At 43.5% G+C, this 22,402-nt stretch overlaps 2 protein-coding genes across 3 annotated transcripts; both read left to right on the forward strand.

Annotated features, from left to right (window-relative positions):
• The first annotated feature begins 240 nt into the window (after window positions 1-240).
• Window positions 241-6,289, forward strand: cdca4 (cell division cycle associated 4). 2 transcript variants are annotated; one of them, XM_084310701.1, is made up of 3 exons: window positions 241-381; window positions 2,960-3,100; window positions 3,512-6,289. In XM_084310701.1, the coding sequence occupies exon 3, from the start codon at window positions 3,522-3,524 to the stop codon at window positions 4,563-4,565; it is 1,044 nt and encodes a 347-aa protein (XP_084166827.1). In that variant the 5' UTR covers window positions 241-381; window positions 2,960-3,100; window positions 3,512-3,521; the 3' UTR covers window positions 4,566-6,289. The 2 variants fall into 2 exon arrangements, with proteins under 2 accessions (XP_084166827.1, XP_084166826.1); XM_084310700.1 differs by lacking the exon at window positions 2,960-3,100 and having other exon boundaries at window positions 3,512-6,288.
• A 10,933-nt stretch (window positions 6,290-17,222) lies between these two features.
• Window positions 17,223-21,163, forward strand: LOC311224752 (SERTA domain-containing protein 2-like). Its single transcript, XM_084309854.1, has 2 exons — window positions 17,223-17,348; window positions 19,472-21,163. Exon 2 carries the CDS (start codon window positions 19,476-19,478, stop codon window positions 20,652-20,654), a length of 1,179 nt encoding a protein of 392 aa, XP_084165980.1. The 5' UTR covers window positions 17,223-17,348; window positions 19,472-19,475; the 3' UTR covers window positions 20,655-21,163.
• The last annotated feature ends 1,239 nt before the right edge of the window (window positions 21,164-22,402 follow it).

A 22,402-nucleotide genomic window follows, 5' to 3' on the forward strand; every position in this document is an offset into this window, starting at 1 on the left:
TGAAACAATAACACAAACAGTTTGGTTTAAATTAAAATAACAACAACCCTTTGTCATTTTTTTCACTAGCTATGTCCAAATAAATTCGTGGCACATTTTTTTGTCGTTTTTGTGTTTGTGTGTGTGTGTTGTGTGTGTTGTTGGCCACTTTCAGGAGGCCAGGAGGCAGCTAGTAGTCGTCAGTCAGTGCGCCCCTCCCCCACCCGCTCTGCCACTGTGTGCTCCCTCCTGCCTGCCGTCCGTCCGCCCGAACAACAGCAGCAGCAAGACGACGAGCGAGTTTTGAAGCCGTGGCACGAATGATCTCATCTCAACCTGATCTCCGCTTCCCTGCCGTCGATCCTATGACCGAAACGGGAATTAAATAATACAAGACTACAGGTGACTATGGCACGGCGGAATTATTAACCGACGATTCAATATTTTTTTATTATACGGAGCGATCGGCATTGTGTGGTGTTTTAAGTAACTAATGAAAACTCTTGTTTTTTTTCCGGCTGGCTGGCTGGCTGGGAGGAAGGGGAAGGAAGGACTGCGGGGAGAGATGGGTGGGCGCTAAACCGATAGCTAGCTAGCTAACGTTAATTAGCTTACGCTTTGCTAGCGGTGAAATAAAACCAGGATGTTGTATGTTTACGCGCGGCGGGCTGGCACTAAAAACAACACGCTTCGTATTTATGTGTCTGCCCGATGCCACCCTTTCCGTTTGATTGAACTGAACTGAACATACTGATGACCAGTTCGTTGATGCTTACGAGCTATTAAAGTTAGCCCCGTAGCCTCTTCCTAGCCAGCTAGCTACTTGCGCAAAATGGCCTCATTGTCGCTCCTCCACTACTAGCTTCCTTACTGATGCTCACAGCAAGACAAAGCATGCGGCACTGCGAGCCGGGACCACAAACCTCACTGATCAATGCTACACACCTCCGACGGGATTGGCAATAGCTTTGATTACATGGTTGATTGCAATATTTACACCGCTTTTGTGTCTGTTTACTCTGTTCATAGCATTGCGAGCTGTGTGTGTGAAAGTGCTGGTTTTCTCTGTGTGCTGGTGGGGGATGGGTCATGTTTGGAGCCATTGGTGTGAAGGAAGGTTACATTTTTTGTTAGGCTTTTATGGTTCTGTGGGTAATCCTATTGCTTTTCTGTAGCATAATACTACACAAAAGATGAGGTCAAAGAAATATTTTATTTATTTTTTACTACACTCAATGTCTGATTTATATATATATATTTGTAAAAATGCCACCACATTGTATACAATGTTCTTAACTATTTCCTGTGTAGTGTGCTTATATCAAATTATTGGCCTTTTAATCCCTTCCTTGGTTTTGTGTCACTCATGTGTTCCTTTCCTAGGGAGGTAGTGATTTAGTGCCTTTTTTTTGACAGGGTTCATCACAAATGAACAAAAGGAGATAACAGATGTCCATAACAATTTCTCACTCTTTATTCCTTAAGCCAGATCACTGGGCAACCTCGTAATGACTTCTCCTATTATTATCCATGGCAAGAGGAAAGCGAGTCTTAACGTTATGGAAGCGAGGGGTTCAGTCATTCGAAAATGAATTAATTGCCTACACTTCTTTTTGTTGTTGTTAATGTGAGTTCATCGAGATCAACCACTCAAAAACACAGGATTGTATCCAGTCGTATCTCATCACTTCTTCTTCTTCTGGGGTGACATTTTGTCCACATCATATTAGGTATTCACATTTTGGCGTCATGAATGAACACAAAAGCACATTACCACCCTCTAGTGAAGGCAATAGTTGGGACACAGTTTTTGTCAAATTCCATATTCAAGAACTCGCAATGTTATTCTTCAATACAAATACCTTTTTTTACACATTGCAGTGTACACACACAGTACAGTAGCCTGTAATTTGTTGTATGTAGCGAAAGATGTCCCCATGTTGCCTTCATAATACAGAAAAGGGAAGACCTGAGATCATGTATGTATTCTTGTTGGTATACACAGTTGTTTTTCTTTTACAACTCAGGGGTATATGTATAGCTAGCCTAGTTCTGGTTATAGAGGGGAAGTAGTTAGATTTTTTATAGACGCTGTGGTATTATTTTCTATTGTCATCTATATCAGTGTCAGTAGTAGTAGCCTGACTGTGATTGCATAATTTTCTAGATCTTTTTTTGGGGCGTGGGATTAATTGTCCTGGATCATGAACCAAGTGAAGTTAGCTATTAGTTTGATTTGTATACACTGTACAGTTAGCTTGTAGGCTAACTGTTTAATTTTTTTTAATCGTCTTTAAGTTTTAATATTACAATCGCATAAATGCTAAAACAGTATTTAATTGAAATCATTTCTCAGAGCGATTTTCTAACGCAGAAGTAACCCCTGTCTGCAGGTTGCCATTTCCTGTGATGGGTCACTGTTCAGTGTTGAATCATTTCTGTATTATTTACGTTTTGTTTGCTTTTTAAGTCGACGGCCATTCAAGTTGGCACAAGTGTTGTTTGGCTGCACACAGTGTTTTAATGTTTTCCGCTAGGCATAATGAGGAAGTCCATTCTTGACTTGTCTTCCCCTTCCTTCTAAAGAGAAAGTGAAATTCTTGCTTTTCTAGTTCTATAAGCTGTGTGTGTGTGTGTGTGTGTGGACATTCCAACATGGTATCTCTCATGGTTGTATTTTCAATGAATATTATATACATAGACCTTTTTCCGATTGTTTCAGCTCTTCATTTAGCAAATCCCATTGATTCGGATATTTTCTTGACCACAGGTGGCCGTCTGGGTGGGTGGAGGGGGACGGGGACGGTTACTAAACGCACACTGATCCTGAAACTTAAGTGCTGTTGTGGTTGTGTTTTCTGACAAAGGTCTGGTCTGTGCTAACCTTGATGCAGCTACTACTACTACTACGTTTAGTTGGTGACATGCTATTTTCGGTGGTTCAGTGGTCTGTTAAAAGTGTGGTTGTTCCGCCCAGCAGGAGTCTTGCCTCAGACTGGCCTAAAATGGGCAGAAATGGTGCTGAACAAAAGCTGCTTGTCGCTCCTCGTACAAAAGTACTGAGGCGCTGCAGCCGGGGACCAAGCTGCTATGTTATTCCCTGTGCCTCTCAACAGGAAAGGTATAGCAAAACTTCCAGAAAAAAAAAAAAACAGCAACAAACAATTTAGCGTATATATATATATTGTAGTCAACAGATTTTTTAGACTAGAGTTTATTATTTATAAATCTCTGCTGGTTGGTATTTAGTGGATTTGTTGTAGCCCTATCTCTCATAAACATGCATACACAAATATTACATCACATAGCCTTATTACATCACATATTTCATAATTAATCACACCGCATTTATTTCACCATTTTGTGATGTCGGTAGTAGTGAAAATCAGCAGAATAGTTTACTTGTGTGTGTTTGTCAGTGTGATGATGATGCACAGTTTATTGATGTCCGGGATCACCTTTGGCAACCGGTCTGACTATGTCCATCTCTCCCCCCCCCCCCTCTTCCTCCTCCTCCTCTTCCTCACTGCAGATAAGCCAGTATGTTTCCGAAGGGCACGAAGCGCAAGTTCTCCGACTCCGCGGATGAACCGGCCCCCGGCGGCGGCGGCGGCGCGGAGGCAGAGGAGGCGCAGGCTGCGGCGAGCGCGGTGGCGGTGCGCATGCTGTCGTCCTCCTACAGCCTGCAGCGGCAGTCTCTCCTGGACATGTCGCTCATCAAGCTGCAGCTGTGCCACATGCTGGTGGAGCCCAACCTGTGCCGCTCGGTGCTCATCGCCAACACGGTGCGGCAGATCCAGGAGGAGATGACCCAGGACGGCACCTGGCAGATCATGACGCAGGCGCTGGCGGCGGCCGCCCAGTGTCCGGCGGACCGCCTGGTGGCCACGGAGGTCCTGTGCCGGCAGACGACGACGGACCCGGCGGCGGCGGCGGCGCAGCAGGCGGGGGGCCAGCAGAGCCCGAAGCCCTTCTCGGTCGTGGGGCTGGAGGAGAGCTGCCACTCCACGGAGGAGGAGGTGGTGATGGAGGGCGGTGGCGAGGGGGGCGACGCGGCGGAGGTCACCATGTCCACGTTGTCGACGGTCTCCCCGCAGATCTCCTCCTCCGCCTCCTACCTGGCCAGCCCGTTTGGCATGGGCCCGTGCTGGGAGGAGGAGGACGAGGACGACGAGGAGGAGGAGGAGGAGGAGGAGGAGGAAGGCGAGTGCGAGGAGGAGGAGGAGGAGGACGAGGAGGAGGACAGCGAGGAGTGCGTGTCTGCGTCGGAGGGGGAGGAGGGGGACGGCGAGCCGCTGACGGGGGACTCCAGGACTGCCGAGCAGGTTTTTGGGACATTTGAAATCAAACACCCTGTGGCGCCCACCCCGGACCCTGCTCTCGAGGAGCTGTTTTCGGACGTGGACGCTTCCTACTACGACCTTGACACGGTGCTCACGGGTATGCAGAGCACCCCTAAGATGGGTCCCTACGACCTCCTCGAGAGCCTCTCCTCACACGGCCCCACCCCCCTCAGCTCCAGCGCCAGCTGTAGGTCAGACCTAAACGAGCTGGACCACATCATGGAGATCATAGTGGGGTCTTGAGACTTCGACATTGAAACATTCCTTAAGGCCTGAGCTGATCTCGCAAGACTCTTTTCAGACTATGCACATCCATTGTGTGCATGTTTTGTCGGCGGTGTTAACGTTGCAGATGTCGGAGATTACACGAAATCAAGAAACTCAAAACAGAGATACCTGTGAGAAGGCAATGATAATTACCTATACCATAATGTTTTTTTCCCCCCTTCCATACTTTACATGTTTACCTCTGTCATACATTCTTTACATGTCAATCATTCATTCTGTCTTTTTTTTTTTTTTTTTGTCAGTTATATTTTCCGTCATCCTGTCCACTTTTATTTATTGTTACACGAACTGAGGAACAATTTATTACACTACATGAACCGGAAACCAGAACAAATTGTAAATCCAAATCTATGAAGCAATGCATATTTTCCTAAAAGATTTGAGCAATTATGAATGAAATATATGTATATGTACGTATGTGTATATAGAAATATATTTTTTGCATTATACAACAGCTGGCGGGGGGGGGGGGGGGGGGGTTTACAGGTTTGATTTGATATTATTTCACTCTCTCTTCCCCCCCACCCCCCCATGCGGGTTTTAAGGTTTTAGATGTAGCCAGACTCGACCAGTGTCTTCCCATGGTTTGGTATAATATCCATATACTGTAACGGCGTTGAGACGGGCGTCGTCATGATGCTCACGGAGGCGCCGTTATCTCATTTCTCAATAGCTTTATGTATAGATCTCGTAGAATAAACGAAAACAGCTTTTCTTGGAGCGTTTGGAGAAACCCCGGTTGATATCTGCATTAAGAAGCCATATTTTTTTCTCATTTGTAGACTTCACAAATGGAGAATTATATATGTTGAACCCATTTAATTTATTACATTTTTATTTATTGTATTTATTATATATAGGTACAGACATGCCATATTGACATCTAAAATTAACTACACCCACCCCCCCCCCCCCCTTATGAAATTATTTTATATTTACCCAAATTATGCCCCCCCCCACTCCTTGAAATGCAGTACCTATTTTATTATAAAGCCTTTTTTTTCTTTTTGTTACAGTGACCGGGTTACTATTCAAATCACTATGCAGCTCTATCATACAGTTTCAAGATGATTGTATACAATTCAGATGTCCTTTAATTCCTCTTTACTTAACGAACAGTTGCCTTTCTCCTAAAGATGTGGAAATAATAATACAAAAATGCATTTTTCAAAATTGTTGATATCACGTTGAAGAGATTTACTCAGGCAAAAAAAATTGTATTGACGAGAATACAGTATTACAATGCGCTTATTATTATCTTAACACAACACTCCTCTGAAGGATGTCACCCTGATTTGAACGGGAGCTAGAATTTCAAAGACTTAATTACCGTTGTAAAATGTATGCATTTTTATATTACAGAAAAAAACATTGTAGCATCTTTGTAAATATTTTTTATAATAAAAGGTGCAATTATTGATTGTGTGAAGTGTCGGTTATTATTGAATGCATTGCTTGCTTCTTTAAGACAACAGAATTATACAGCTGTGAACCTTTTTATCAAGATTCCTACATGTATTTGTTGAAAATAATTCCATGACTGTTCCGTGGCAAATGGTGTGTTTTCCACGGTGTACATTTGTCAATGTCTGTGTTCAATTGATACATTGTATTGTTAAATAGTTTATTTGAATGTCCCAGGCTTTATTTTGACTAGCTACAACAATCAATTGAGAGTTGAAGTGAAAATCCACCTTAAAATATAATTAACATGTTATTTTTATAATTGTACAGCTAATTTTCTATTTGATTACAATTTGAAGTTTCTGCTTAAGAAACATTTCTTTGGTCTTTGTACATTTTATTTTTTTAAATTAAATATATCAAGGTCTTTGCATATGCCTTTCTATGAACTGTTAATTACTAAAGCCTTGCTATTTTTTTTTATTTTCACAACATTTTCACTGTTGTATTAATTACTTCCTGGAATAATATATATCATAATGACATCATAAATCAATAACTCAAGCCAAATTCATTTGTACACGAAAGTTTATAGTTTGGCGATATGTATGAAACTGCATAAATTAGCTTTATTCTTTGGGTCGAGTGTTCCTTTAAAGGGGAACTATTTTACTATTTATTTTTTACACAATTCCTGTGAGTATGGAACACCTCTGTATTTTTTTATTTTTTTTTTATTCATTGTTTTGTATTTCTAATCAAGTCCTCAAAAACAGCATTTTTCTACCTCAAGATCTCGAGCCGTTTTGAGCCTGGGCTCCAACCACTGTGCAGCTCATCATGTACCTGATGCCACACAGCCACATTATCATGCAGCGGTGTCTCTCTGACATCGCAAATCATCACATTTTCAGATGACTCAGTTCAGTGAGGGTGAATATTGTGAGAGGAGAATTGGAAGAATGCGCCAATATGAGAATTAGAGACATAGATCATATTAATATAAGTTCACATAGCTAGGAAACAATGCTAAACACTCAAAAAGGCCATTTATAAGATAGTTCCCCTTTAAATGATAAGGCTGGTGTATTTTTTATTGTCAACACAGCCTACAAAAAGACCAAAACCTACAATGCATTTCTCCTACTTACAAGTATGCTCCATCTAACCAAGACCAGAGTATGTACTTCATAATCCAGAAGTCATAGAACTCAATTGTTGTCCAAAAACTCAGAGGTGTACTGTTTGCTTTCATTCATTTCTACCTTGTGACTTGACAGCGCTTGCTTCAAATCTGCCTGCTTTGAAGCAAGTGCTGCAATACTAAAACAACTCGAATAAGAGAATCCTTCATTAGTCCCACAAGAGAGACATCTGCAGTGTTACAGCGCAATAGAAAATAGTATCAGTAAAGAAAAGCTGGATATATAATAAAATAAGTAGACAAACGGTGCACAGTTTAGTATACATTATACTATATAATTTTAGACTGGTTGTACAGTGATATTGCACATGATTGAATTGTCAGTTTGTGTGTGTGTGTGGTCTACTGGGAGTGGTGTTGATTGTAAAGTCTGACAGCAGCAGGAAGGAAGGAAGGACCTGCGGTATCTCCTTCACACACCGCGGGTGAAGCAGCCTGTCGCTGAAGGAGCTGCCCAGTGCTGTCAGAGTGTCCTGCATGGGATGAGACTACTACCTCAGCTGTCTTTCTCCTGGGACAGCTGGCCTTGACCAGTCTGTTAAGTCTGGTCCACTCCATAGCATAGCCATAGAGCATGACTGATGTCACCAGAGAGTCAAGAAAGTGTCCCCTGCACTTCACACGTCCTGAGTCCTCCTCAGCTGTTCTCCCTTGCCTTCAACCCCCCCCCCCCACCCATAACCCCCTCCAACCTGATTGATGTCTGTCTCCTGTCTTTTTGTGCTATCATGCTGTCTTCCCTGTTCCCCCCATGGTCTCATATTCCCTTTGTTTTTGTTTCTTTGTTTTTACTTTGCTCCCGACTATTGTCAGCGACTTCGGGTCATTGAGAAGCGCTATCTAAATTAAATGAATTATTATTATTATTATTATTATTAGCATATGTAGAGTCTGCTCTGTCCTTATAGAGTGCAGTTCATTATTCAGGTGAACCAGATATCATCTCAACGTCCATTTCCCTGGATGTTCACTGGTATAGGAGGAGAGAGGTCCACCACCAGCTCTTTGGTTTTCCCTGCATTGTTCTGGAGGCGGGGTCTGCTGGTGCTGATCCACCAAGCCCTGGGTCAGTTCTCCCTGTCATCCCCATCTATGGCGATGAGACAGACGATCACAGAGTCATCAGAGGACTTGTGTGTGTGTGTGTGTGGTCTGCAATGTAGAGAGTGAACAGGAAAGGAGCCAGAACTGTTCCCCACAGGGCCCCTGTGCTGCAGACAACCATGTCTGATTCACAGACCCGTAATCCTATCCTCACATACTACTGTGGTCAGTTGGTGAGGTAGTCCAGAATCCATATTGCGAGGTTGTCTGCCCCTGTGTGCTCTAACTTGTCCCTCAGAAGCGTGGACTGTAGGGCGGCTAGGTGGTGTAGTGGGCAAGGCGCTCGCCGCCAATGCGGGAGACGCTGGGTTCGAGCCCAGCTCTCCGCATTGCTATCAGCTTGGCTGGTCATTCATACTAATACAATTGGCAGTATTAGGGGGTGGGAAGCTGATGGGTGGGGATCGGACGTTGTGGACAGCGACTCCTACAGGTCGGTTGGTGCGCCTGCGCAGCAGAATCAGGAAGCGACGGGGGCGGCGTGTCCCTCCCACGCAGACCCCCGACGCTGAGAGATTGCGCTGTGCAGGTGAAAAGATGCGACTGCTGCTTCCTCGAGTACCGGAGGGGACACGTGATGTAAGGCTTCGTCCACATTGCAGCCGGCTTGTGGGAGGCATGGTCTAACAGCGTTCGAGACAGGGGAGGGTAGAATTGGACGATACGAAATTGGGATGGGAGAAAAATAGAAAAAATGGGAGAAAAGGTAGATAAAAAAAAAAAAAACGTGGGCTGTATGGTACTGAAGGCGCTTTCAAAATCAAATTCTCACAGTGCTCCCAGCCATTTCCCAGCCATTTCCAGGTAGTCATCTACCTTCTGTGTAGGAGATACGTAGATGACAGCGTTCTCCACCCATTCTACCATTTACCACCCTGATACTAGGCTGATAGGGGAACTGTAGCAGGTCCTCTGACGGGCTCACCGGGACGCTGTTATTTCATGAAGTAGTTCCAGGAAAAAGTACAATGCCAGTGTCCATCGCAATAATGACTACTGACCAAAGCTAACAGGCTCTGTGACTTGTTTTTTGGGCAACAATGGACTTCTATGACGTCTGGATATGAGCTATAATCTGACATTGGCTGGATGGACCATACTTCTAAGTAGAATAAATGCCTTGTAGGTTTTGGTCTTTTCGTAGACTATGATTTATGATTTAATATTAGGACCCCCATTAGCTGATGCAGAACATCAGCTCTTCCTGGGGTCAAACACATAACATATAAACATCAGAATAGATTATACATTTACAGAAAAAACAACCATGTAGTATTATAATCTGAACGTTACAATATTCTTTCTCTCAAACATATTACTATAGATAGAATAGAAATACTTCTATTATCCCAAAGAGAAATTTGACACTGCAAATCGCTCAACATTTGGGTCCAAAACTGTTCATCTTGTACATTAACGATATATGTAAAGTATCCAATATATTTAAATGTATTTTATTTGCGGATGACACTAATCTTTTTTTTTTCTGGTGAGAATATCCAGCAGCTTTTAGAGGTAATCACATCTGAAATGAAGAAATAAAAAAAATTGTTTGATAGAAACAAATTATCATTGAACATGAGCAAAACAAAAATTATGTTATTTGGAAACTGTAGATTAAATACTCAAGTACAAGTTAAAATAAATGATGTGATTATTGAAAGAGTTTATGAAAATAAATTCCTAGGTGTAATAAATAATAGACCATAAAATCTGTTGGAAACCTCACATAAAACATGACCAATCTAAACTGTCAAGAAGCATTTCAGTCATGAGTAAAGTAAAGCACATTCTGGATAGAAAATCACTCTACATTCTCTACTGTTCACTAGTTTTACCATATTTAAATTACTGTGCTGAAGTCTGGGGAAACACTTATAATTCTACACTACAACCACTTTTTATACTCCAAAAAGGGCCATAAGGATAGTTCACATTGCAGGTTATCGTGATCACACAAACATTATTATTTTTTTTCTTTATTTTTTTTCTTCTTCTAATTTCTCTGTTTTTCTCCGCGTCCCAATTTAGTCGTTGTGCCAATTCCCCCCCTCCCCTACCTGGTTGTTGTTTGCATGTTCTCCTACGAGTCGGTACAAGGGCGTCCCGAGTCGATCGCACGCTTCCTCCGATACGTGCGGCGACAGCCAGTGACATCTTTTCACTTGGCAGCGAGGACTCTCATTTGGTGAAGTGTAACGCGTGGGAGGGCACGCTATCTCCACCAAGTCCTGCCCCCGCTGAGCAAGTGCCGAGACCTGACCTGTAGGCGTCGCTGACCACAACGCCAGATTCCCACCCACCAGCTTCCCACCCCCTAATACTGCCAATTGTATTAGTATGAACGACCAGCCAAGCTGGTAGCAATGCCGAGAGCTGGGCTCGAACCCAGCATCTCCTGCGTTGGTGACGAGCGCAATCTCCGCTACGCCACCTGACCGCCAAACGTATTATTTTTAAAGTCAAAAACATTAAAGTTAGGGTGGCTGTGTGGTGCAGTGGGCAAGGCGCTCACCACCAATGCAGGAGACACTGGGTTCGAGCCCAGCTCCGCATTGCTATCAGCTTGGCTGGTCGTTCATATTAATACAATATCATCTCAACGTCCATTTCCCTGGATGTTCACTGGTATAGGAGGAGAGAGGTCCACCACCAGCTCTTTGGTTTTCCCTGCATTGTTCTGGAGGCGGGGTCTGCTGGTGCTGATCCACCAAGCCCTGGGTCAGTTCTCCCTGTCATCCCCATCTATGGCGATGAGACAGACGATCACAGAGTCATCAGAGGACTTGTGTGTGTGTGTGTGTGGTCTGCAATGTAGAGAGTGAACAGGAAAGGAGCCAGAACTGTTCCCCACACTAACTGCCAATTGTATTAGTATGAACGACCAGCCAAGCTGGTAGCAATGCCGAGAGCTGGGCTCGAACCCAGCATCTCCTGCGTTGGTGACGAGCGCAATCTCCGCTACGCCACCTGACCGCCAAACGTATTATTTTTAAAGTCAAAAACATTAAAGTTAGGGTGGCTGTGTGGTGCAGTGGGCAAGGCGCTCACCACCAATGCAGGAGACACTGGGTTCGAGCCCAGCTCCGCATTGCTATCAGCTTGGCTGGTCGTTCATATTAATACAATTGGCAGTATTAGGGGGTGGGAAGCTGATGGGTGGGGATCGGACGTTGTGGACAGCGACGCCTACAGGTCGGTTGGTGCGCCTGCGCAGCAGAATCAGGAAGCGACGGGGGCGGCGTGCCCTCCAAACGCAGACCCCCGACTGCTGCTTCCTCGAGTACCGGAGGGGACACGTGATGTAAGGCTTAGTCCACATTGCAGCCGGCTTGTGGGAGGCATGGCCTAACAGCGTTCGAGACAGGGGAGGGTAGAATTGGACGATACGAAATTGGGATGGGAGAAAAATAGAAAATGGGAGAAAAAGTAGGTAAAAAAAAAAAAAAAACATTAAAGTTAAATGATCTTGTGGAATTTAAAACGGAACAATTAATGTATAAAGCAAAAGGTCATGTACTTCCAGGAAACATTCAAGCAGTGGCGGCCGGTGTGAACTACATTTGGGTGGGCGCGGGGGGGGGGGGGCAAGCGGACAGCTGACCAAGCGAATACTGACTCGACATAACGTTACCTCGTTTCCAATGTTAAGTCGAGTTAATTCATACTACACTAGTACACGTATGATCAATCCAATAATGAACACATATATATATCTTGTCAATTTAAACAAGTTACCATTCATTCATTCATCCATTATGCGTCACCCGTGGCGAAATTAAATGTTATAGTTCAACAACAACACGCTGTGTTGAGAGAGCGAGAGAGAGAGAGAGAGAGAGCGAGAGAGACCGCATTAACTCACTTTGTTTAGTTGAAACGTGGTCCAGGAGGGCTTGATAAAGTGTATATGTCCACTGTCCCACAGTCCCAGACTGTTGATGTATATCCACTGTCCAGACTGCATCCAGCTAGCCAAATAGCTTCTTGTTAGCCACCACAACACAAGTACTGTGATGAGCTGTGTCTTTGCCCATTTCCGCATCGAACAGCCTGCAAACTACCTGGCGTTCTATCGCCCTGCTCTAAGACAAACTCTAACCTTAACCAACTTTGAAAGAGTGCCTAAGCTTAACCGTCGAAAGAACTTGCCGTCATGCTCTAAGACAAACTCTAACCTTAACCAACTTCGAAGAGTAACTAAGCCTAACCAGTGTAGAAACTGACGTCGGCCAATCAGAGAGCGTCTCCGAGAAATGGAAAGTATAGACGCTGCTTGCTTAGATGATATAGATCGCTTGAAAACGCGCCCGGCTTCCATCATATTACATCATATTTCAACGCACAGTGCGTTACATGCGTTGGCCTATTTGATTGGCTGCGAGGATACAGCGATGAAACCAGTGCACGCCCTGCCCTGCGCGATATGTCTCGCCCCGGCCTGAGTGGTAGTTAATAGTGACTTCCTGTGAATGAAAAACTATTATTTATATTTGATATATTAACGTTATATTGTGCATTGGAAACACAAACATACTTAAAATGAGTAAATATTATTCATTTTAAACATGTTTATTTTATTTCTAGGGCTCTAAAAAAATATATATATTTTCTTCTTCTTCTCTTTTAACGAGGGAGGGCGGCGCTCTAGCGCCCACTATGGACGAACCGCCACTGCATTCAAGAACTGTTCTTTGATAGGGAGGGGGGTTACTCAATTTAAAAGTTCTAAATGTACGCACTACCATGAGAAGACACTGCATCTCAATATGTGGAGTGAAACTGTGGAACAGTCTAAATGTGGTGCTAAAGCAATGTCCAAACATGAGACAATTCAAACTGATGTATAAGGAAATGATGTTCACGAGGTACAGGGATGAGGAAGGGACTTGATATTCACAGGTGTTTACATTTTTATTTTATTTCTTTCATGTTTTACATATATCGTTTTTTTTCTTTCTGTTTTGCATATATATATTTTTTTAATGTTTTAAATTAGTACACTCATTTGAGTAGTGGAAAGGGGGTAGGATTAAATAAGTGTATACTTCTTCCTACTCCTTTTCGAACATGTAAATTGAGTTATGTTTTGCTTTTGTTTAGTTATTATTTTGTTTGAGTTATGTTTTGATTTTGTTTAGTTATTTATTTTGTTTGTATTCATCAAATAAAAAAAAACATTAAACATTTAGACAGAACAGGTCACGAATAAGAATAACAAAACAAATCAAATTGCCTAAGAATAAGAAAAATAGAATACAATATACAGTAAATAAATACAGTAAAAATATACTGAAGTCTACAGTAGGTGTAATATTGCACAGTGTTGTTCCAAAAGTAAGAGTCCAGGAAGATGGTAACTGTCACTCTGTGCTCAGTGAGGCACAGTGATGCATTGTATAGTCTGATGGCTGTTGGAATGAAGGACTTCCTGTGCCGTTCAGTGCTGCATTTAGGTAGTGTGAGCACTGAACATGCTCCTCCTGTCAGCCAAGTCTGTGTATAGTAGTGGGTGGGAGGGGTTTTCCCTGATGGCCTGGAGCTTAGCAAGGCTCCTCCTCTCCGCCACCCTCGCTAGAGAGTCCAGCTCCACCCCAACCACGCTACTGGCCTTCCTGACCAGCTACATACCATATTTGTAATCATACATAGTACAATATATATATTACATAATACAGTATATATTAATATTTACATTTTAGTCATTTAGCTGACGCTTTTATCCAAAGCGACTTACAAGTTCTGTACGACAAGTCATCAGGAAGGGTACAACTCTATCAGCTGAGTAACAATGTTCATCAGAGTGTTGCGTGCTACAGTGTAGGTTAGTTTATTAGGACAAGTGCATGACAGTAAGGTTAGTTAGGGTTATATATATATATATATATATATATATTTATTTTTTATTTTTTGCACTATATATGCACAAGCAGTGAGAAACCATAAACATACATATACTACAATATTTTACCCTGATACATAGGCACTGGATATACAAGTAAACTCTTACCACCTATGTGTAGAGGATTATTGATATTCATATCACAAAAAAGAAAAAAAAAGTGTGTGTAGTCTATGTTGACAATATGAAGAAAAAAAAATTACACCAACCTTATCTTTTAAGCTGAACATTGGAGAGACTAGATTCTAGGGATGTCATCAGGAGACAAATCACGGAGGCGCTCCATACAGTGAAAGCATTTGAGTCTAATAATGGTCTTCTATTGATTGATTGAAAACTTTATTAACAGATTGCAGAATGGGTACAATACAGTACAGCTCAATACACACAATGGGGATGCAGACCAGAGAAAGACTTTCGTCTTGTTTACATCAGGGTCCCCCATTTTCAATTCATCAGTACATATATGACATACATGACATACAGATAGACAGTACTGCTACATCTATACATTTATGACATACCAGATTTGCAAATGCAGTACTGTTTATGATACAAAAAGAGTCCAGAAAAGAGAGTATATACATTTGACGTAAAAACTGTACATTGGGGGAGGTTGAGTAGGTGGGCGGGGTGGGGTTGGGTGGGTGGGGGGGGGGGCTGTACATTGGAGGTGGTTGGGTGGGGGTTGGGTAGGAGGGGTGGGGGGGGGAACACTGTATAACTGTACAAGCAAAACTGTACATTGGAAAATTGACAAAAACATACATGGTCATTTACTGTACATTGGACGGGGTTGGGTTAGGACATTTACAGGGGCCAGTTTCTAATTGCAGTCCCCCGTAGGTGTTCTTTGAGAGTGGTTTTGAAAGTGGGTAGTGATTCACATTCCTTTACAGCTTTGGGTAGGGCGTTCCACATTGACGTGGCATAATTGCGAAACGTGTTTAGTCCCTTGTTTGAGCCGAATCTGGGTTTAACATGATTTGTGGAGCTCCCTCTGGTGTTGTGATCGTGGTATTCACTGACCTTTGGGAAGCAGCCATGCTGATTTTACTGGGGTATGAGTACATTTTCCGATTCAGAGCTGTAAACCCTACAGTTTAATAACACTCATATGAATGTAATATCTGAAACAGAGATTCTATGAGCCCACAAAGTCAGGTCATTGGACTAGCTCCAAAAAAGTGTCACTTGCTGACATTAGAAATCCAGGTCTTGATGCACTGATTTCCAGCCTTGGGAGACGGTTGTTTATAGATACTGACTAAACTGTCCAAGATCATTGGAAATAGCACAACGTACATTCTTTATTAGGTTGGATTTTCCCAAGCTGGCCTAGTTTAGCACAAATCAATGGAAGCGGATACGGACCACTAGCTTAGCTTAAAACTCTGGGGGAGGTAATTTGGCCAACAACTAGGCTAGCTGGTCCGTATCTGCTTCCATTAATTTGTGCTAAGCTAGGCTAGCATGCAGCCGGATATCTTCCTACTGAACGCACAGAGAGGAAATTGGTATCCATCTTCTTGTCTGACTCTGGAGAAGATGGTAAAGGCATTTCCCATAATGTTGGCGTGTTCCTTTAAGTAATAAGGAAATATGTTATTTGGGTTATTATTCCTTCATCTATAACTGGATCTACCAGCAGCCAGGTTTGTCATGTATCATTTGACCAGGCGAAAAGTGTCTGGACAAATCTTTAGCATGTCATTTCCAAAACGTTTTTTTTTTATGGACATGGATCATTTTCCATAACTTTTATGGTCTAATAAGCCTCTGAAGATATGCATGGTTCATTCCTCCTATGCTCTTGACTGAGGCACTGGCATTACAACTGGAGTCGGTCCCTGACGCCTGCCTGTGGCTGCCCAGTGCCCACTGATCCTAAGTGGTTAGGATGGGTTGGTCAAATGCTGAGGAATATTTTCCCCATGGAATTAATAAAGTATAGCTCAACATAATGAATATTCCTGCTAATTCCCAACTTCTTCATCACATCTCTTCTGAAAAATGATGTTTTCTAATTTATATTTTAAGATTGAACTACTATTAATAGTAGAAAAACAACTAAGTTCAAGGCACTCTTCATATATAAAAAAAAGCTTTAATATAGTTCATGTTTGAACAATAAAAAACTGCCAACATGCCCTGAAGAAGGCTGACAGCTAGGCTGAAACATGTTGGCAGTTTTTATTAAGCCTTTTTTTTTTATATATATATATGAATTCAGAGTGCCTTGAACTTCGTTGTTTTTCTACTGGCTCCCCAATATCCAAAGAGCACCTTCTAAACACTAGATTCACACTACAAGGATGCTGTAGCCCTCCTTCTTGTTCAAGTTACTATTAATAGTAGTTGTTGTAACCCATTGTTGTCTAGTTGCTTCGATATAGACGTGTAGTTTGCAAATAGGACCTTTGTCCCCCATGCGCACTCGCATGATAGTGGCCTTTGGTATTTCATTGGATATGCAGTTAGCTACATTATTGTAATGTAACAGCATTCTGTGTCTTGGCACAGAAATATTACTATGCAGTGATCTCAGCGGAATAGCGAGCTCACACTTTCCCAGGGTTTCAGTAAAGTTAGTTACCTGTGTTTTGAGTCTTTTTGTAGAAAGCCACTGGCAGACTGTATTTGACTATCATGGGTATATTATTACTTGTAATTAGACATACGAATTCTCCCACAATAAGATGACAAAAAAAAACTAAAACTCAAAAGGTGCAAAAAAAGAAGAAAAAAAAGAGGATGATAGAGTTTCTTGCGTTTTAACTGCCAATGAGTTAAGAATAAACAAACCCAAGAAACACAATATCGCGAAATGGGCTGTTTTGAGTCAACTACGCCTTTAAAAGTTCTTTCTTGAACAAATGTTGCACATTCGCTGCCCCGTGAGTGGCGGTGGGGGCGGAGACTTGATCCATCGGTCGGCTGACCAATTGCTTTGGTTATCGGCCCCTCTGGTCTCCGCCCCTCGCGCACAGATCTGGTGGCTCTCTGGATGTCAGCGAAGCCACCTCCGTTTACAGGACATTCTTTACATTTCAAGAATTGAAAGAAGGGTCAACGAAACAGACTGGAATTACAACGGATTCACCGCTCATGACAACGATTACAGGTTGGCGAGGTTATTCTTTTTTTAATGTATATATTTTGAACATCTCTTAGTTTCTTCAAGTTGTTTTCAATGGAGATAATAGAATGGTTATTATCTCCATACGCGCGTATTTGAGTGAAATGTGTACCCGCCTACACAGTATCGGCAGTATATTTCAGTCGTCTACTGTACTTATGCAGTATATATCATCTTTAAGCATTGTTTTCATTTAACAACAATCTTAAAGGGAAAATCGACCAAAAACAGATTCCACAGTACTGTATATTTGCATATCGTATATGTCACAAATGTAACAGTACTAAATACCTGTATGTCATGTATGTCCCTATGCCACAAATGTCATGTATGTTGTGTGTGTCATATATGTCACTATGAATTGAAAATGGGGGACCCTGATGTAAACAAGACAAACGTCTTTCTCTGGTCTGCATCCCCTTAACTAACAATTGTGTATGTATTGAGCCGTACTGTATTGTACCCATTCTGCAATCTGTTAAATAAAGTTTTCATTCATTCATTCACATGGTTTCTCGACAGGTCCATCTATGATTCGGCACCGTTTCATTCAATACTCGAGTCGTGAACATGCATTTATTAAGAACTCTTCTTTACCAAAGCCAGACACCAAAGAGTCCATATTTTTTCACGTCACCTGGAGACATGTTTTGGAGCTGCTCCATTAACAATGAATAGAAAACCGACAGTTGAGCTTACTTGTATAGTGGTGCAAAAACGGCTCTGAAGCAACAGAATTATGTCCCAGTGTTCCGGAAACATCTCCATGGCCACGGGTAGTGTCTATAAAAGGTGCTATACAATTGATCTATTTTTTCCCCCAGGTGTACAAGTTTTTATTGGGACATTTTTTGTCAAAATTATATTATGGAATTCTAGAAATCCATAGCTTTAAATGGCAAGTATCCATTGTTACATCATTACACTACACGACCAAGGTACCCATGTACATGTCAAAATACTTCCCAAAGGTCAGTGAATACCACGATCACAACACCAGAGGGAGCTCCACAAATCATGTTAAACCCAGATTCGGCTCAAACAAGGGACTAAACACGTTTTCGCAATTATGCCACATCAATGTGGAACGCCCTACCCACAGCTGTAAAGGAATGTGAATCACTACCCACTTTCAAAAACACTCTCAAAGAACACCTACGGGAGACTGCATTTCGAAACTGGCCCCTACAAATGTCCTAACCCAGTTGTACAGTAAATGACCAAGTATGGCTTTGTCAGTATTCCAATGTACAGTGTCCCCCCCCTACCCAACCCCCCCCCCCCACCTCCAATGTACAGCACCCCCCCCCCCCACCTACCCAACCTCCTCCAATGTACAGTTTCTACGTCAAATGTATATATACACTCTTTTTCTGGACACTTTTTGTATCACAAACTACTGTATTTGCAAATCTGGTATGTCATAAATGTATAGATGTAGCAGTACTGTCTATCTGTATGTCGTGTGTGTCATATATGTTATGATGAATTGAAAATGGGGGACCCTGATGTAAACAAGACGAAAGTCTTTCTCTGGTCTGCATCCCCTTAACAATTGTATGTATTGAGCTGTACTGTACTGTACCCATTCTGCAATCTGTTAATAAAGTTTTCAATCAATCAATTAAGTTCTCCAAGTTCTTTATAACCCGACAGAGTTGATTAATACAGTCTTCTTTGCACTCTTCTTTCACCGTTAACATATTAGTTGTTCATATTCACAAAAAAACCTCTCGACTGAACTGCAGTGAATTGTGTGTCATGGTGAATTTTTCGTTTCATTTAGCATTAACCATCTATAGTGTGGCAGTGAAAGGGTTGTTAAGAGGACATCAAAGAGACGTATGGAGTCCATATGTAAAGCCTAGTCATATGAAAACAGGCCTAAGTCATGTTCAGATTATCCTCCCACGGGCGTCTTGACCACAGCGTTTCATGAACACACACGCGTTGGCGACGTGTCCTAAAGTATTTGTGTGTGGTTTTAACGCTTACACTAAGCCCCTTGGGGATGTATAAAGTTCCTTGAATCAAACTGATTTCAATTGAATTGAACTGAACTGAAACAAATCAAATAAAAACACGTTTGAATTGCTTCCCCTTGACAGCTCCATGCTGGGTCGCGGTGTGAAGCGGAAGAGGAGCTGCTCCGAGGAGACGGAGGAGGCGCAGGAGGAGATGGCGGCGGCCGCGGCGGAGGTAGGGGCGGACGACGGGGTCCTCCCGGCTCGGGGCAGGTCCCACACCTCCGTGGCAGAGGAGGAGGAGGAGGAGGTAGGGGCGGACGACGGGGTCCTCGCGGCTCGGGGCAGGTCCGACACCTCCGTGGCAGAGGAGGAGGTAGGGGCGGACGACGGGGTCCTCCCGGCTCGGGGCAGGTCCGACACCTCCGTGGCTGAGGAGGAGGTAGGGGCGGACGACGGGGTCCTCCCGGCTCGGGGCAGGTCCCACACCTCCGTGGCAGAGGAGGAGGAGGAGGAGGTAGGGGCGGACGACCGGGTCCTCCCGGCTCGGGGCAGGTCCGACACCTCCGTGGCTGAGGAGGAGGAGGAGGAGGAGGTAGGGGCGGACGACGGGGTCCTCCCGGCTCGGGGCAGGTCCGACGCGGCGCGCCTGCAGCAGCGGCAGCTGGTCATGAGCCTGTGTCTGGACAAGCTGCAGCGGCACCAGGCCGGCGTGGAGCTCGGGCTGCGGCGCTCCGTGCTGCTCATCAACACGCTGAGGCAGATCCAGGAGGACATGCAGAAGGACGTCGGGGCCGGAACCGCGTGCAGCCCCCCCGGGGGTTTGGACCCGTCGGTCCCGCCGTGCTCCGTCTGCGGCCCCGACGCCTCCGGTTCCCTTTCGGACACGCCCCTCCTCGGCGGCGTGGACCGGGACTGGTACCTGCAGCTCAGAGACAGCGTGTCCCTCAAGTGTCCAGGATGTGCCGAGGACGAGCAGGAAGGCCTCTCTCCGCCGTCGCCCGCCCCCCCTCCCTCTCTGTCCGGACCCCCCTGGACCGACGGCTCCTCGTCCACCGGCTCTAGACTGGCTCAGACCCCCGCCGGCGACCTCGCCCCCGATGACGTCTTCGAGGACATCGACACCTCCATGTATGACACCTGGGAGCTCCCCCCCGCCGCCTGGGCGCTAGGCTCCTACTGGCCGGACAGCGTGTCTCTCTGGGGGGACGAGGAACTCAAGACGACGTGCTCTGCGGGTCACGCCTCTCACGCCGGCACCATGCAGTCACGTCTGACGGACTTAAATGACCTGGACCACATCATGGAGATCCTGGTGAACTCCTGATCAGACCCGCAGAAGGAAACAAATATTTATTGTCTAGGTAGAACTTGCACACTGTGTACTAGGTAGAGGTTTAATATCAATGGACAGTTTATTTATTTTTATTTTACATTTTGAGATGTCTATTGATATTAACATTAACCTTTATATATTTTAGAGAGTGTGCCAGTGTTTTTATTTTTTATTTTTTTATCACACGTAGTCTAACTCCTGATCAGGTTCAAAAGAGAGAGATGCAAAGAAGTAAGCGAACGTTCACTTTTTACGTACCGTAGACGTGAAGCTCAGCAATCAGCAAAGAGCTCAGCAAAGTGTGAAGAGATTTGATGTCACCTGTGTGTGACAACTGTGCTCCTACACTACAATATACCCCCATATAAGTGTTTTAATATCGACGGGGCAATGATTTGAAACAGACAATGTTGTTTATTGATGTTAAATCGCCCATGAGGACATCTTGTAGTGTGCAAGAGATCTATTCTTTTGCACGTGTAGCTCCTGAACAGATTCAAAGAGGATCAATGGCGTGCACTCGAGGAAAACGTCTCTCTCAGCAGGCCCTCCTCGGTGTGCAGGCCCTCTCAGAACCCCTGAACGCCAGGGTTGAAGTCACTTCACTTTCAATTCAGGACGTGGGTTTTTATTTGAGATTAAAATACTGAAGAACCTGTGTCATGAAGAGGTTGTCCCGTCTAACCTGTTAACAAGAAAAATTATGTTTCATCATCAGCCAGCAAGCAAACAGCAATTTCTGTTTTATATTTTGAACTGAATGAATTCATACCAACCCCGCTGTTCACACCTACTCTCGCTGGCGGGATTTAAAATCCAATCAATAAACATTTTTAGACTAGATTATAGATTATAGTTGAATTTCCAATAATAATTATTTCTTAATAGGTCGTATATGACAATTTCTCGCTCCACATTAGCATTTTGAAGAGAATTCACTTCCTGAATTGATTTCATAAAAAAAAGTGAATTGGCCCCAATCCACCTACATTCATTGACAAGGAGTCCATCAGTCATTGAAATCTATGTGATTTGAGCGCCAGGTGGCCAGAGTTCGCACTTTTGGAACATTCATTGGTTTCACTGGTGCTAGGCAGGATCGCTCAGTGGTGTACAGTATGTGAAGGTATACACACACACACACACACACACACACACACACACACACACACACACACACACACACACACACACACACACACACACACACACACAGGTATTTAGAGTATGTACCCACCTTTTGTCTGGGTTGTTACGGATTATACCCCCATCAGCCTAATTACCGTTTAAGCACACAAGATGGTAGGGTTATACGGTACACCCACGCCTCTGCTCTCGCTGGGATCGAGTAACAATTTCAACTTGTAATGCAACCAAAGTCTGCTTCTTCTTTTTTTTATAGACGGTTTCTATAAAAAAAATAACATTATAAAAAAAGGACCCAATTGTATTTCCTGTTGCAATGTTAGCTAATGCAATAGCTGACAGGAAATACATTTGGGTCCAATCTGTTTCCCTAGCAAGTAGCAACATAATTCCAGTGAAACAGTCTATATTGTGCTTATGGGATTGGGAGACATCAGGGCTTATTGCCACCATGGCCCAGAACTGTAAATAATAACTATTTAAGTAGCATTGTCGGTTTGTCTTTTTTTTTACAAAACATGTTTTTATATGACAGACATTGCGACACCTGTCCGGTAGATGTCACTGAGTTAGAGACGGGAGGAGATGCAGTG

This window comes from Notolepis coatsorum (assembly GCF_963971535.1).
Source record: "Notolepis coatsorum genome assembly, chromosome: 3".
Taxonomy (NCBI): domain Eukaryota; kingdom Metazoa; phylum Chordata; class Actinopteri; order Aulopiformes; family Paralepididae; genus Notolepis; species Notolepis coatsorum.

Excerpts from the sequence above, each read along its gene's own strand:
- cdca4 (XM_084310701.1), top strand. The coding sequence starts at position 3,522 with ATGTTTCCGAAGGGCACGAAGCGCAAGTTCTCCGACTCCGCGGATGAA.
- LOC311224752 (XM_084309854.1), top strand. The coding sequence starts at position 19,476 with ATGCTGGGTCGCGGTGTGAAGCGGAAGAGGAGCTGCTCCGAGGAGACG.